Genomic DNA, 14,182 nt, shown 5'->3' with positions numbered 1-14,182 from the left:
CCCTACCCACCTGTTCATGGCCAGAAGATATGCTGGCAGGCAGGAACCATGGTGTGTGTCCTCCCGACAATGTAAATAAATAAAGGCAAAAAAGTTTATATTTTGACCTTTACAAAAATACTTACATCCGGGTGTAGAAGTGCACACCTTTAATCCCAGTACTCGGGAGGCAGAGGCAGAGGCAGGTGGATTGATGTTGAGTTTGAGACCAGCCTGGTCTACAAAGTGAGTCTAAGTCAGCCAAGGCTACACAGAGAAAAACCCTGTCTCGAAAAACAAAACAAAAACTGCATTATTTTAAACTATGTCTGTTTGTATGTGTTTAGGTGTAAGTATGTGCATATGAATACAAATGCCCACGGGAGGAGAGCAGAAGTCATCAGGTGTCCTGGAGATGGAGCTACAAGCCACCTGATATGGAGTACAGACAACAAACTTGGGTCCTCTCCAGAAGCAGTACTTGCCTTTTTTTTCCTTTTAAACTCTTTTTAAACCTTTATTTTATGTGCATTGGTGTTTTCCCCACATGTATGCCTACGTGAGAGGGTCAGCTCTTGAAGTTACAAACAGTTGTGAGCTGCCATGTGAGTGCTGGGATTTGAACTCAGGTCCTTGGTCAGCTGAGCCATCTCTCCAGGCCCCGCAGTACTTGCTTTTAACCACGGGGTATCTTTCCAGTTCCTACTTTGGCCTTTCCACATGGAAGGATGAAGAATAGAAAGCAGAACAAAGAAAATCACAGCTAAAATCAATCTCAATTCATCACCACCACAATGGATAATATCTCAGGTCTCGGATAGCATCCTGTTGTTAGCTTGCCCTCAAATAGAGTGGGTGTATCAGAGGCCCTTCTGCAAAATCAGAGAGCTCAATTAGGCCTCCTTTCAACCTGTATCCAGGTGAATTAACAGTGAGTTACACAACCAAAAACAAAGCAACAACAACAAAACCCCAAACCTCTTTCCTTGTTTATGAAGGCAACGCACACTGAAGCAATGTGAGGGAAAAAAGAATGTAGCAGAGCTGATTCTGTTAACACACGCTTCCAAGGACCTGCCAGTTAAGAGAGACCCCAAAACATTTCTGCAGAGCACAGGATGGGCAAAGGAAAACTGAGATAAGCACATCGGAGGATAAAAATATCCTTAATGCTGTCTCCACCCAGGACACTGAGGCCAGTGGGGTTGCAGTGAGACCATGCCCCAAAAAGCACCCCGTCCTCATTCTACTGCCTTCTAAATAAACACATGCCAAGATTTGAAGCATACATTTTCCAACCGGGCAAAATTGTTCCGAAAAAGTACTTTTCATGTGACCAATAGGTTGCTAATATGCTATGCACAAAGACTCTACTGTCTGGTACCAGACAGAAAGATAAAGCTTAAGAAGAACAAAATTAGATGTAAGTGTACATTTCCTCTTCTCCACCCTCTTAAAACAGGGCAGTTGGCCAGGCAGTGATGGTTCACACCTTTAATCCCAGTACTTTGGAGGCAGAGGCAGGTGGATCTCTGTGAGTTCCAGGCCAGCCTGGTCTACAAATCCTAGGAAAGCCAAGGGTACACAGAGAAAGCCTGTCTTGAAAAACCAAAACAAACCAGGGCAGCTGATCTCACCAGCAGTTTCCCCCTTTAGACAATCAGGCTTTACAAAATCCTGCTGGTATCAACTAAGTGAGCCCCGTGAGTCACACTGCTGGTGATCACTTATGGCTCTCTATAGCCTACCAGGAAGCGGTTAACTTGCCGTTCAGATGATAAAGGAAGCCGATGTGGCTACGGGAGCCACGAGCCATGGGCAAGCTGGAACTTGAGCCTTACATTCAGCTGTGGACTTCCCTTATGTATGAGGATGAATCAGAATTAACAGGGCTTGACAACCTATCAGAAGGAAACCAAGGAAAGCTGTGGGCTTAAAACAACTTAACAGAGAGCACTAACTACCGCGGCTTGTTCTTTTCCACCCCCACCCTGGGAATAAACAGGTGCTCCATCCACATGTGCTAACTTAACTGCTCTACACAAAGACTGCACTGTAGGTGGCTAGTCCTCTCATAAAGAATGACAAGAATGAGGAAAGTGAAGATTAAAGGAAATCACATGAAGATCAAAGAGCTGCTTTGACTGTAAAACATCTGAACTGAGATTCCAAAATGATTCTGAGTTACATGGGTAGGGTGAACTCCCTGGAGCAGAGATGTGAGAATGTTATGAATTGAAAACATGGATAAACAAAGTAAGGAACTCAGGAGAGGCAGATGGAGTTCTTTGAGTTCAAGGATAAACTGAATTATGCAGTTGAGTTCCTAGCCAAGTCAGAACTACATAGAGGAAAAACATTTAAAACTGAAGTATGTGGATAGCAGAAATCTACAACAGAAAGGAACAACCAAAAGAGAAACAATTTCCTGGGCTAAAGAAAGGCTGGCTTCCTTGGAGCAACACAGACACGCAGTACACAGAAACAAAAACCAGAGCGGTGCCAAACTTCTTCTTCTGTAAAAAAGCAAATGCAAAAAAACCTATGAAACAATGTTTTAAAAGTATACGGGGCAGGTGGGTACCTAGGATGGCTAACTTATGTGAGGCCCTAAATCCTATTCTTAGCACTGGGGAAGGAGGTGGGACAAGGAACCAAGACAGCTGGTAAGGCAAATTACTACTACACATGTAGAAATAGTAAGACAGGCAGACATATACCTCTGAGTCCACAAAAACTTTCTCTCCCTCCTTTTTGGGAAATTTCCAGCTAAACAAATTCATGTGACTCATAAAATAAATGTTGCCTATAAATTAATACAGCTAATAAAACATTTTAAGGGACTCTAAGAATGTAAGCAATGTAATGAAAACATGCATCTATACTAACCAACTATGTAAACGTGAGAAAAAGGCACTAGGCATATAGAAGACAGGTCTCACTCATCTGTGTATTGGAAAACTACCAAAATCCATAAACTCTCTTCCTGAATGTTATAAACACATGACAAGATTAATTTATAACTTCAGGGGACCAAGGATTCCGTGAAATCCAATCACGGCTCCATGTTAAGAATCTACCAGATGCTGGGCATGGTGGCGTACACCTTTAATCCCAGCACTCTGGAAGCAGAGGCAGGTGGATTGCTGTGAGTTCAAGGCTAACCTGGTCTATACAGAGAGTCCAGGACAGCCAAGGCTAAACAGAGAAACCCTGTCTCAAAACCTACCAACCAAACAACCAAACAACCAAATATAATGTGGCCAGGCATGGTGGCCCACGTCTTTAATCCCAGCACCCGAGAGGCAGAGGCAGGTGGATCACTGTGAGTTGGAGGTCAGCCTGGTTTACAAAGCGAGTGCAGGACAGCCAAGGCTGTTTTTTAAAAACCCAAAAAACAAAAACAAAACAGAACCCAAAAAAGCAAAGAGACCGGGGACTACAGATCAGTGGTAGAGCTCAAGGCCGCAGCTTGATTGGGGCTCTGTAAGGGAACACAAAGCCAAAAGCAAAGAGAACGGGTATGACCTGCCACACACACAGAGCCGAGGTTGGTGGGACTGCTGCAAAGCCAGACTCTGGTTCTGCTTCCTATTCTACCAGGACAGGAGGAGTCACAGCCGTGCACTACTGCCACCGCGGGGACGTCTGCCATGTCGCCTTTTCCTGGACTGTAAGCTGACAAGCCTGTCTAAAGAAAGAAGAAATAAAGAAAAGAGGTAATGGCTGCATGGCTCTCACTGCCTTGGACACTTTACCAACTGAACCGCCTGAGACTCTTTCCTTCTGCACTTTAAATGGGAGAATTTTATAGCATGTAAACTATATACAATAAGGCTGTTTTAAAAAAGAGAAGAGAAAAATTATAGTTGCTGAATAGCACTTATACAATTTGTCGCAGTAAACACCTGTAATCTCAGCAGTCAGGAAGAAGCTGGTCAAGGCAGCTTCAAGGAAGGCTAGCCTGGCCTGCTGAGTTCCAGCCAGTCCTTAGTTAAAATTAAAAAACAAAAGACAAGATACTCATTAATTCCTATTAACCAAATGCATAACTTAGTAGGAGAGGAAGACACTGAGCATGGCTGCCTCCGCATCCAGTGTGTCTATCTTCATTACATTCCAAATGCTCTCACTGTGCTTGGTTTCTCTGGAACCAGTTTTACTATTATTTTATTCTCTCCAGAGAACAAGTAAGTAGCCAGTCATAAATAAGGGCAGCAGGGGATGACATGACCAGAGAGATGGCTCAGAGGTTAAGAGCACTGTTTGCTCTTCCCAAGGTCCTGAGTTCAATTCCCAGCAACCACATGGTGGCTCACAACCAGCTATAATGAGATCTGGTGCCCTCTTCTGGCCTGCAGGGGTACATGCAGACACACATTGTATACATAATAAATCTTAAGGAAAAAAAAAAAAGGAGGAGGGACTTGCTGGTCTGAGCACTGTAAACAAACTCTGAGCTTGCCCTTTAGTTTGCAGCTCTATACACAGCCTCAGTGACTTCACAATATTCTAGCTTCCTTTGTCCAGTGCCAATGCCAGTTCTGAGCTTTTGGGGACCTAGTGGTACAGAGCAGGTTATTTCTTGGCTTTACCTACCACATACTTAGCTCACAAGTCTTAGTCTTCTAAGAATTTGTTCTTTAAACTCATTTACTTGCTGTTTGGCCTCCAAAATTATTATTATTTTTGTTTTGTTTTTCTAGATGGTGTTTCTCTGTGTAGCCTTGGCTGTCCTAGACTCTCTTTGTAGACCAGGCTGGCCTCGAACTCACAGCGATCCACCCGCCTCTGCCTCCCAAGCGCTGGGATTAAAGGCATGCGCCACCATGCCCTGCTCAAAATTTTGTTAAGATTATCTCTTTTCCAAATCTACTCAGTCTTTTGTGGATTTATGCCTTTTTTTAAAAGTCCACCTTGTGCATTAAAAAAGAAAGAAAGAAGAGGCTCCTTGAACTCACGGAATTCTGCTTGCTTCTGCACCACGCCTGGCCTAATTTTGACTTTGTAAATTGCTTTCAGTTGGCATTCTTTCTTGTGGTTGATATCCACCCCACCCCTAGCCCCTCACCAGGGTTTCCCTGTGTAGCCTTGGCTGTCCTGGAGTTGCTTTGTAGAGCAGGCTGGCCTTGAACTCAGAGATCTGCCTGCCTCTGCCTCCTGAGCGCTAGGATTACAGGTGTGCACTACTGCCCCTGGCTGGTACTGTATTTTAATCTCCCAAATGACACAACCAAAGAAAACAGAAGTGCAGTTAGAGAAGAAAACAATACTGAGAGCAGAAATGATCAAAGTGCCCAAGTAGAAGGGCGGAGGTACAGTTTAGCTTGTGCTTACTGACTGGCAGGCCTGTGGTGTGGGCATACGCATGTGCCACACACTGCATGACGTCAGAGGACAACCTGCAGGAGCCGGCTCTCTCCTTCCACGATGAGGGCCCCAGGTTATAGGTATTTGAGTCAGTTATCACATAAGGCTTTCCAGCAAGTGTCTCTAAGCACGGACCCAGCTTGCTGGCTCTACTGTTTATTTTTAAGCTAACACATACGAACACAGAAATTGTACATATCGTGCAGTACTATGCAATGTTTATTACATGGATCCTAACTGTGTGATGTTTGAGTCAGGTTAAACATAGCTATCTCCTCACCTTTGTTTATCACTAAACTTCCAAAAGCCTTGCTTCTAGTCTTTTTGAAATTTATAGCACATTACCGTTATCCACTGTGCTCTGCCTACTACTCTTCTGAGTCAAAAAGGCACCAAGTTAACAGGCAGAAGGTAAAAGTGGGGTACAAACGTTGCAGGAACACAGGGGCCTCATAGCGAAGACTAGAGGATGGAAACAGAGCGTGGGTCCTGGGAAGAGGCTGAGACTGTGGAGGCCAGTGGGCCCAAGTACAGGCAGCGTGAAGGTGGCTAGTAATGAGGCCGCGGCTTCTGCACGCTCACAGGGTAGGTGGAGGGTCCGCGATGCAGGGGTGTGGAGCAGGAGGGCACACTCTCACTGTAATGACCGACATGGGATTTAAACAGGATAAGAGTGAAATGATGAGGGAGAATGGGCCCACATTGAAAGGAGTTTTAGGCACTAAGCACTTAAACGTGCTTTGCCACTTCATTAAACCCCAGCTCTAAGCTAATTACCTTTATGGAACACTTCAAGTAATTACCAGGATAGGTAAAAGGCAAGCATTACATCCCCATGGAAAAGATAAATATGCTAAAACCCTTGCCACAGTCAAGGAGAATTCTGTACTCCAATCAACCTGTTGGGTCACATGTTCTTCCAGAAACACAGAAAACTAGAATAAGCTGACTAAGTCACACTTTACACAAAATATGTTAATATGATGTTTTTGGTTTGGTTTTTGTTTTTTTGAGACAGGGTTGCTCTGTGTAGCCTTGGCTGTCCTTGAACTCACAGCAATCCTCCTGCCTCTGCCTCCTGAGTGCTGGGATTAAAGGCGTATGCCACCACGCTTATAATGATGTTTTAAACAGCTGAAGTATTACTTTACAGCAGTATGAGAGAAAATAAGGAAAAACTGTTTCTGTAGAGAATTAAATTCAGGTTAAACTACGTACTTACTGCTGCTATTATTGCAGCACTGAGCTACATACAGCCGTGTTGTGACCCTGAGCCAATAAGGTTTATTTCCTGTCACTTCTACCCTCTATTCCTTTCTCCTGCTGTACAGTGCTTTCAGTATTATGCCGTCAGTCACGGCTCGTATTTTCCATTTGCAAGACAAATATCACCTGTGTTAAGACTTCGTATTTCTGTAGCTTGTGTAGCAGCAACAACAAAAATGCTCTGAAGCCTTAGACCAGGCAACCTCACTAAATAGGGCAAACAAAAGAAATCTGGGCTTTAAATTTCATGAGATCTTTGCTGTTCGAAATAGTAATTTTGTGAGTTATTAGAGTTAGATTTTTCCCATCATGCAAGTTGCCCCAGGCATGGTGATGCATACCTTTAATGTCAGCTCCCAGGAGGCACCCTGGTCTATTTAGTGAGTACAGGACAGCCAGACTTCATAGGAAGGCCTAGTATAAAACAAACAAACAAACAAACAACAAAAAAAAAAAACCAAAGAAGTTCCTCACAAGAACTTCCACTGCTCTCCTGCTCGCTCCACTGGGACACTGGCTTATGACTATGTGGCCAGCGAACATGGAGGACAGGACTCAGCAGATGATGGAAGACTCTGTTAACTTTACCACTTTTTTATCTGACACAGATTCGTTGAGGTTTAAGGGCAACTCATTTAAAGCTACTGACTTGCCATTCTTTTTCTATCTTTTCCCTCTGCAGTGCCGACCTGACTGATTTCCCAGAGACAGCTAACTAAACAGCACACAATTTTTTCATTTATATGATTTTCCCTTGTCATTCATTAAATGCATTAATCCATATGTGAAGTGTAAACAAACTGGAACTATTCCATAAATTATTTGTGCCTATCTCTTATTTTAAAATTTTATTCAATATCCTGACCTGAATCTTCTAAGTGAAAACTTAAGTTAAAGTAAAAGTTTGTCTCTCGGCCGGGAGTGGTGGTGCATGCCTTTAACCTCAGCACTTGGGAGGCAGAGGCAGATGGATTGCTGTGAGTTAGAGGCCATTACAAAGTGAGTCCAGGACAGCCAAGGCTACACAGAGAAACCATGCCTTGAAAAACCAAAAAGTTTACCTTCTAATGTCTATTTTGTTATAAAACTTCCTCTTTTACATACCCACTCATGGAAATTCCCCAATACTCCCATTTAGGAGATCATGTTTTAAATTTATTTTAAAAACTTTTTATGTGTATGGATGCTCTGCCTGGATGTGTGTGTGTGTATTATGTGTACCACACACATGCAGGCCTTTGCAAGACAGAAGAGGGAGTCAGAGCCCCAGAAACTGCAGTTACAAATGGTTGTGAACTGCCATGTGAATGCCCAGGTCCTCTGGCAAAACAGCCAGTGCTCCTCACCACCAAACCATCTCTCCTCCCCAGATGTTTTAATTTCTAAGAATTAACACAGGACTACAAACTGGAGGAGCTGTTGAAACCCCCATGATCCTGATTATCCTCAAACATACTTAAAAGGCAGCTGCCAGTGTTATTTCAGACTGCCCCGTAAGACTTCCCTGCATTTACCTAGGCTGTTAGGATCAAAGGCCATCAAGCGTATCTGGGCTTCACCTTCTGGAAGGGAGTTAATTTATGAAAATCTCTAGCAAAATACAACAGAAACCAACCATTACCAGTACACTCCATCAGGCTTTCACTTTCTTACTATTGTGGGCCAATACAAAATACAACTTATTATCCACACTGGAACATTAAAAGAAAAATGCTGTCAATAATGACACTAAAACAAGCATAAACGATGACCTGCTACTAGGCAAAGTCACAGGCATGGTCACCCTAAGTCTTCTATATCACACCAAATGCCAACTAGACAAAAGTTCAAAAGAATTATACAGTTTCAGATATATTAGGCTATATGTCAAAGCCATGTAAATGATAAAAATTATAATGTGACCCATAAAAGCCAAGTGAATCCTTACTAACGTTAAAGATCTAAACATTTGTTACCATACACAAAACCAGCTTTAGATGCATTATAGACCTAAATGCGAAAAAGCAAAATAAAAATGCATTTTAAAAAGACAAAGTATTTCCACAGCATTGGATTAAGAAAAAGCACATTAACATGGATAAATAAGAAGAAAAGAAACAACAGCCACTAGCCCTGAAAGAATGCCTAATAAACATGACTAAATTAAAATATAACTAAATTAAAATGAAGAACTATCTACAATAAGAAACCACTGCCCAGGAAGATTTATAATTAGAACTCAAACTCCAGAAAATGATGTGGGAATATAAGTGATACATTTCAAAGGCACTTAAGGAGAGATGAACACCAAGAGGCTTAGCTCTGGAGAGACCTTCAAAACTCATTAGCAGCCAGAGAAAGAGACTAAAACCACATTCAAGGGGCTGAAGATGGCCACAACCGCCTGTAATCCAGCTCCGGGGCTCCATGCCTCTGGGCTGCATGGGCACCTGCACTAAGGGGCACAAACCTTCCTCCACATAGTAACAAAAATAAATAAAAACCACACTGAACTACCCACCCACCAGATTGGCAAATATGTGGCAACCAGTGCTAGTACAGCTGTTGGTGAGACATAAGCAACAACTCCAATTCTTACTGAATAAATACTAGAAAGCACCTACTAGAGAAAACTACGTTGCATTACTTAGTAAAGACACACACTCCCTATGCTCCTGCAACTCAAATTCTAAGTATGTAAAATGATTTCAACACATCAGTGAAGTCAAACACTAATTTTCTTAAAAGCATTATTCTGAATAGCCCCCAACTGCAAACAAGCTAACTGTTAACTGTCAAACAGCCAAACTTATGGGAAGGTTAAAAGCAAAACAAAACAAAAACAAACAAAACCCCCACAGCCCCCCCCCCACTCTATCTACATTAAGTTCAAACCACTGTGCTCATAACGGCTGAGCCATTTCTCCAGCTCTTTAGTAACTTTAGAAAGTTATCTGGGGGCTGGGGAAGCGGCTCAGGGTTTAGAGCAAGAGCTGTTCTTCCAGTGCTCACTACCACTTGCACCTCCAGTCCCAGGAGATCTGATGCCCGGGTCTGGTCTCCATCGGCACCAGGCATGCCTGTGATGCACAGACATACATGCAAACAAAACACATAAAATTCATAAAAGGTTCAAAGAATTAAATTTGTGTGCATGTGGAAGCCAGAGGCTAGTCTGCTGGAGTTGGCGCTCACTCCCACCACACAGGTCCTGGGACTGAACTCATGCTGGCAGGCCTGGTGGCAGGCACCTTAGAGGCTTCACTGTCTTCCTAGCCACCAATTTCTCATTTTGAAAATTGAAGTGTTAGGTCCTGGACATTAAGGGAAAATCATACATCCAGTATAGGGATTAAATAACAATGTTATAAATATACATTAAATGATCAGAATTTATCACAAACTAGTAAGATGCCCAGCATTTTATTCTAATAAAGTATTTTGTTTAAGAGACACATTTTGGTGCACACCTTATCCCAGCACTTGGGAGGCAGAGGCAGGTGGACTGATGTGAGTTCAAGGCCAGCCTGGTCTACACAGTGAGTCCAGGACAGCCAAGCCTACACAGAGAAACCCTGTCTTTAAAAAAAAAAAAAAAAAGACATTTAAAAAAGAACTTTGGGTTATCATTTTTTAAGGTTAAAGTATAAAAGGTTAGATTTGCAATTAAGAAATATTAATACATTCAAAATCTTAAAAAATGGGCTGTGGGGGTTGGGGATTTAGCTCAGTGGTAGAGCGCTTGCCTAGCAAGCGCAAGGCCCTGGGTTCGGTCCTCAGCTCTGGGAAAAAAAAAAAAAGGGCTGTGATGGCTCAAGTCTGTAATCCTGAAGACGGAAGCAGTAGGACTTGACTTTTAAGACCAGAGTAGGGCACACACGGTGAGAACCCCACCTCAGAAACCCAAATGGCTGGGCATGGGGGCTTATACCTGTAGTGCCAGTACTTGGAGGGCAGGGGCAAAAGGATCATTGATAATTTAATACCAGTCTACATAGTTCACGGACTGCCTGAGTTACAGCCTGAGAGACTGCCTCAAGCAAACCAAGCGACCAACTGACCAACCCAGAAGAAACAGGAAGAAACCATGGTTCACAGCTGCCTGGTAACTCCAGCACACGCATTCACATGCACTTATCACCTCACAGACCACACAAATACACATAAATAAAAATGAAAGTATTTGTAAAAAGTTACTAAGCCTGGCTTATGCCTTATACTCCCAACACCTACGTGGTGGCTAGACCTAGGTGGTGGCTAGAGGACTAGGAGTTCACAGTTTGAAGCCAGCCCAAGCCACATGAGACTATGAAAATAAACAAAAACAATCCCCAAGCCTCTACAAGACCACTTTAATGAGAAATACTGTTTTCAACCAGTGTGAAGAGCACTTGGTGAGAGCACCAAGAACTTTAGAGTGCTCCCCCCGCCCCTTAATAAAGTCATTAAAGCCGGGTGTGGTGACTCACAGCTTTAATCCCAGGACTGGGAAACACAGGCAGGTGTATCTCTTTGAGTTCAAGGCCGGCCTGGTCTACAAAGTGAGTCCAGGACAGCCAGGGCTGTTATACAGACACCATGTCTCAAAAACCAAACAATAAATAAGAGAAACAAAGTCATTAAAACTAACACTATGAAGTAAAATCTCCATTGGTAAGAAACAGATTAAAAAGCAAGCAAAACTCTCTTTTGTTTTTGAGGCAGGGTCTCACTCTGTAGTTTTGTTGGTCTGGAACTCTCCTAAATAGACTGGCCTGGCCTGTGCCACCATGCCCAGCTTCACACCATCTATGTTTAATTACTAAGGAGAATCACACATCCTTAAGTATAGGGAATAACTAAAAAGATGAAAGCAGGTTCTTTAACAGGCAATGCGGTACAATACTCCTCCATGAAGCAAAGAGAGAGTTATGGGGTATTCCTTGGCCTTTTTTTTTTCTTTCTCATTTTTGAAGGTTTTACGAATACTGGGCAGATCCTGAATGCCAGATCTCCAGTGTTCATCTCCCTAGTGGAATTACAGGCATGCACCATCCACATCCAGTTTTTCTCTTTGGGACAGGACCTAGGGTTTTATGCATAATAAATAAGCATGCTATCGATTGATATACCTGTATTTAGCTGCTTTTTTAAGATAACCTAGCTTAAGTGAAGTTCCCTAGTTCAAGAAGCCTTTGGAAATCTGGGACTAGCAGGGAGTGCTACAGCACTAGGCTTCATACTGGTCTTTAAAAAGTAGACTCCTTAGTGTGGTGGCGCACACCTTTAATCCCTGCACTTGGGAGACAGAGGCTGGTGGATGAGGCCAGCCTGGTCTACAAAGAGAGTCCAGGACAGCCAAGGCCACACAGAGAAACCCTGTCTCGAAAAACCAAAAGTAGACTCCTTAACTTTTTGACTCAAAGATAATTTTTTTTTTAATGTAAATTGCCAACACTTACATAAGCACCAGCACAATGCAGCTGCGGAAAACATCCTACTCTTTCATAGTGCACCTTTTTTTTTAAGCTTTGTTTTTGCAGGAATGAGGAGGGAACCCAGGTCTTCCACTTGCTAAGCAAGAGCTCTTCCAAGCAGGCCACACCCTAATCCCTATCAGATAGTGTTCAATAACCTAAAGATACTTTCTTACCCAGGTCAATTTATCCCCAAACCGAGACATTAAAACTTGTTTGGTACCGAGAAACGACTCTTTCATTAAGCTAACGATTGAGATTTAGAATCTTCCTATCCCTGGGTCTCTTTTGCTAGGCGTAGGCAGTTCTTAACAATTCCACCAGGTGTCAAAAAACTGTCAGAACAGTTTTAAAAACAAAAAAACAAAAACCTGTTGTAAGACATCATCTAAGCTCAGAAGCTCAAGTTTCTTTTTTTTTTTTCTCTCCCTTTTTTCTTTTCCTGCTTTCCTGGCAGAGCAAAGCACGTGTGAACGGAAACAAAACCTAGACACGGACTGTATGGACGCTCAGGACTGTGGGGTAGGTAGGGGTAAGTCTCGCCGTGGAACACAAGGACAGCGAAGCTGGTCAGCGCCCGGTAATACTCGATCTCAATTGTGCCCAAGAATCCTGGATCATCAAATCTGAACTTTCCTTTCTACCAGGGTTCCAGAGAAAGAGGCCCGTGGGGGGGGGGGGGGGGAGGCAGCGAGCACGCCTATTAAACGCGCACCCTTTTAGAACTGCACAAAAACTCCGGCTTTAACGGGTTAACAAATCGCAGAGGAGACCCAACGGGAATGCGCTCGGCCCCGAGACGGGACGGGACGGACGCCCTTTTCCGGGATCATCACAAGTCTGCGGCGCAAAACCCAAAGTTTACTTTTAGGAGTGTTCACACTCGAGGAAACCGTCGCGATCGAGCGAGGTGGAGAACGCCGAGGAAAATGGGTGCCGGGGAGTCGACACATCCGCCTTCAACTCAAGGTAGGCGGTAAAATTCTCCCGACTCCCTCGGGCTTTGTTCGGTGGGTTCAGAAGACAGAACGGCCGAATCTCGCTCGGTCTTGGAAGACACACGAGCCCTTGGGTGTGTGTGTGTGTGTGTGTGTTCTCTCCCCGGCTGTTTCCCGGGACTTCAGAACCGCCCCGCCCAGGGCGCCGCGCACTCGTTCCCGGAGTTACCCGGATGGAAGGCGCGGGGCTTCGGGGGAAGGAAGAAGATCCGGGGAGCCCCGGAGGAAGGAGGCCGCGGCCCGGGCCTCGTCGCTCGGGAGCGGCTTCCCCCAAACCCCAAGAACCGGGGAGAGAGAGCGAGAGAGAGAGCGAGGAGAGCGCGGAGGAGGCCGCGGGGCGCCCGGCCCCGCGCTCCCCAAACCCCGAGGCCCGCCCCGCCGTACCTTTGGCGAGGGCTACCGTGGAGTTCTCGGTGTCGATGGTGTAGAGGATGCCCTCGTAGCGGATCTCCGCCTTGGAGATGAGGCTGATCTTGCTGCCGATGTAAGGGGTGCCCCCGCTCATGGCGCCGCCGCCGTCGCCCGCCGCTCTCGCACTCAGGCCGATCCCGCGCCGCGCTCGCCGCTCCCACACGTCCGCCCGCTCGCTCCGTCGGCGCCTCACAGCAGCAGCCGCCTCAGAACCAACATGGCGGCTGCGCCGACTCCGCTACCCCTTTTTTTTTTTTTTTCTTCCTTCCCCTCCCTCCCGCCCCGCCAACCCTCCCCCGCCCGCAACCAAACCTCCCGCCCTCAAACCGCGGCGCGGCGGCGGCGGCGGCGGCGGCGGCGGCAGCGGCAGCGGCAGCAGCGGCGGCGGCGGCGGCACGCGCGGGGCATGCTGGGAGGGCGAGGCCGCGCGCTCTCTCGCGAGACTCGGCGAGCGGAGGACGGTCCGGAGTCCCCGTAAGGGAGGCTGCTAAGCTGTCCTGCGCTCCGGCGGCGGCTCGGAGAGACGGAAGTTTTCCGCGGCACCTAGACGCCGTATGGAGACTGGACGAGCTGCCGTCCCGCTTGGCGATGCTGACAGGCGGGCTGTACTTTTATCACGAGCCCAGTGTCTTGCTGGTTTCCGCGGGTCACGGGGCTCTCTCACCGTCATATGCCCGAGCAGACGTCTTTGCCCAAGGAGTTTCACACCCCAAGGGCTGCTGC

General features: G+C 45.4%; 1 protein-coding gene across 5 annotated transcripts in view; it reads right to left on the bottom strand.

Annotated features, from left to right (window-relative positions):
* Window positions 1-13,733, bottom strand: part of LSM14A (LSM14A mRNA processing body assembly factor) — a 44,226-nt gene extending 30,493 nt beyond the window's left edge. For all 5 annotated transcript variants that reach the window (XM_084770831.1, XM_084770832.1, XM_084770833.1 and 2 more), the window contains exon 1: window positions 13,433-13,733. In XM_084770831.1, the coding sequence (XP_084626957.1) occupies window positions 13,433-13,553 (121 nt within the window). In that variant the 5' untranslated portion in view covers window positions 13,554-13,733. The remainder of the gene's footprint in view (window positions 1-13,432) is intronic.
* Window positions 13,734-14,182: the final 449 nt, after the last annotated feature.

Source organism: Acomys minous (genome assembly GCF_964271855.1).
Source record: "Acomys minous genome assembly, chromosome: 20".
Lineage (NCBI taxonomy): Eukaryota > Metazoa > Chordata > Mammalia > Rodentia > Muridae > Acomys > Acomys minous.
Note: the sequence above shows the minus strand (reverse complement) of the source record. Positions and strands in the feature narration are given on the sequence as shown.